At 46.0% G+C, this 2,917-nt stretch overlaps 1 protein-coding gene across 1 annotated transcript; it reads right to left on the reverse strand.

Moving 5' to 3' along the window:
• Nucleotides 1–869: 869 nt before the first annotated feature.
• On the reverse strand, nt 870–1,804 carry LOC120920559 (olfactory receptor 5V1-like). The gene has a single exon (XM_040332705.1). The coding sequence runs from the start codon at nt 1,802–1,804 to the stop codon at nt 875–877; it is 930 nt and encodes a 309-aa protein (XP_040188639.1). The 3' UTR covers nt 870–874.
• Nucleotides 1,805–2,917: the final 1,113 nt, after the last annotated feature.

Below are 2,917 nucleotides of genomic sequence, written 5' to 3' on the forward strand. Positions count from 1 at the left end.
AGCTGCCTCCCCCTCCAGTTTTTATGTGTACACAGGGGCAGGGAACCTGCTGTGACCCGGCCATGCTGATTGCTGATCTGAGGTACTAAATGGGATGGGGAAGGGGAGGTCCGTCTGTGCTGAAGGGGGGGTTTGTGCTAAATGGGGGTCCATCTGTGCTGAAGGGGGGGTCTGTGCTGAATGGAGGGGTCTGTGCAGAATGGGGGGGCTGTGCTGAAGGGGGGTCCATCTGTGCTGAATGGAGGGGTCTGTGCTGAAGGGGGGTCTGTACATTCTCTAGGCTATATTTATATGGGCATGGAGTGAAGCTGAATTATCTCAAGAGCACTTTCACACTGCCCACAGACCGCGTTATCGGTAAAGCGCCGCTTTACCATCGTTTTAGCTGCGCTATTCGGCCGCTAGTGGGGTGCTTTTAACCCCTGCTAGCGTTTGAAGAAAGGGGTAAATGTGTATCACCACTGCGGAAGCGCCCCCACCTGAAAACATTTCAGCGGACACCCATGCTGGCATATGACTAGCTAAGAGAGAAGAACCATATGAACCTTCTTATGTCTAGAAATACCAGCATTCAGATACTACTATAACCTTAATATTCACTGAACCAAAACCCTGTGGGTATCCGGCACGCATAGTCTGTGACCAGGTGGTAGAGAGACCTTTGTAGAGAGGCCTTAGAGGAGGATTACAGCCTAGGTTTATGGGTGAGTCTTTTGGGCTTTAGATATTCTAATTCATTCAATTTATGAAATGTTACTTTTCTTCCCATGGCCTAACAGTTAATAAACTAGTTTACAATTCTTTCTAACCAAAGTAATGGCACCCATCTGTTTAAAACATGCTAATGAAAGAACCACATCTGAGATTATTTATTTTAGAGAATTTTATGCATTGTGTATTTAACAGTGTTTATGACATCTTTATTCCTTATACTGTATACTATGGGGTTCAGCATAGGTGTCACTGCTGTATAGAGAATGGAAACAGTTTTGTCTATTTCAGGAGAGTGATTAGAGTGTGGTGTCAGATACATAGACATGATGGTTCCGTAGTAGAGAGTCACTACGGTCAGGTGGGAACCACATGTAGAGAAAGTTTTGAGTCTTCCTTGGGAGGAACTGATCTTCAAGATGTTGGAAATTATGTAGACATACGAGATTAGAGTCAAGAAGAAGGAACTCATAGCAACGGCCCCTGCTGCAATATACATGGCTATGGTGTTCAACAAAGTATCTCCGCAGGCCATTTGAAGGAAAGGTGGCACCTCACAGAAGAAGTGGTTGACATGGCGTGAGTTGCAGTAGGGGAGTTGGAAGGTGAGGACAACTTGGAGGGCAGAGTTAAGGAAGCTAATACTCCATGCACCAGCTGTTAAACTGACACACAACATTTTGTTCATGATGGTCTTGTAGTGCAATGGTCTACAGATGGCAGCAAACCGGTCGTACGCCATGATGGCAAGAATTAGACATTCTGTTGATCCTAAAGCTAAATGAAAGAACATCTGCCCTGCACATCCCAACAAGGAGATACTTCGGTCCTTGACCAGAGTGTTTACGAGAATCTTTGGAACAGTGGTGGATGGGAAACAGATGTCAATAATGGAGAGGTTAATCAAGAAAAAGTACATAGGGGTATGTAGCCTTGGGTTGATACTCACCACAATGATCAGTAGCAGGTTTACTGACAATGTGATTATGTACATCACAAGGAACACAATGAAAAAGATTGCCTGGAGATACAGTACATTGGATAATCCAAGGAGGATGAACCTTTCTGGAAATGTTTGGTTGGCTTCTTCCATAACATTCTGAGAGAAAAAAAATAAAGTGAATAATTCAAATAAAATGTATTTTTATTTTTATTTCCTTTAACCACTTCCCTCCCGGCCTATTGCAAAATGACGGTCGAGCGGTGGTTGCGTTATCCTGACTAGACGCCATATGTAGTGAAGCCGCCGCGCACCCGTGGGGGCGCGCATCACGGTGATCGGTGGTGCGGTGTGTCAGTCTGACACACTACTACATCAATTGGTAAAGAGCCTCCAACGAAAGCTCTTTACCACGTGATCAGCCGTGTCCAATCACGGCTAATCACAATGTAAACAGGAAGAGCCGTTGATTGGCTTTTCCTCACCCGCATCTGACAGACGCGAGTACAGGAGAGCCAATCAGCTGCTCTCCTGACAGGGGGGTCTGTGCTGATTGTTTATCAGCGCAGCCCCCCCTCGTATCCCGCCCAGGACCACCAGGATGGTCATCCACACTGGACCACCAGGTATGCCCCCCTAGACCACCAGGGATATGCAAATCTGTGCCCAAATCTGTGCCTAGGCAGCTGCCAATCAGTGCCTACTCACAATGCCTACCACTGCCAGTGCCACCAGGGATGCCTATTAGTGCCTAACAGTGCCATGTATTAATGCCCATCAGTTCCCAGCAGTGCCGCCTATCAGTGCCACCGATAAGTACCCATCTTTGCAGCCTTTCAGTGCCCACCATTGCCACCCATGAGTGCCGATCAGTGCCGCCTATCAATGGCCATCAGTGCTGCATATCAGTGCCCATCGTCAGTGCCTGCTCATTGGTGACACCTTATCAGGGCCCATCAGGGATGCCCATCAGTGAAGGAGAAAACTTACTTATTTACAAAATGTTATAACAGAAACAAAAGCAAAACTTATTTTTTTCAGAATTTTCTGTCTTTTTTTATTTGTTTAGCAAAAAATAAAAACCGCTTAGGTGATCAAATACAACCAAAATAAAGCTCTATTTGTGGGAACAAAATTATAAAAATTCTGTTTGGGTACAGTGTAGCATGACCGTGCAATTGTCATTTAACCACTACTCCGTCGTCATATGACAGCAGGGCGATGAGCCTATTGTTCTGGGCGGACGTCATATGGGGGGCTAGGGGG

The sequence above is a fragment of the Rana temporaria genome, chromosome 13 (assembly GCF_905171775.1).
Source record: "Rana temporaria chromosome 13, aRanTem1.1, whole genome shotgun sequence".
Classification (NCBI taxonomy): Eukaryota; Metazoa; Chordata; class Amphibia; order Anura; family Ranidae; genus Rana; species Rana temporaria.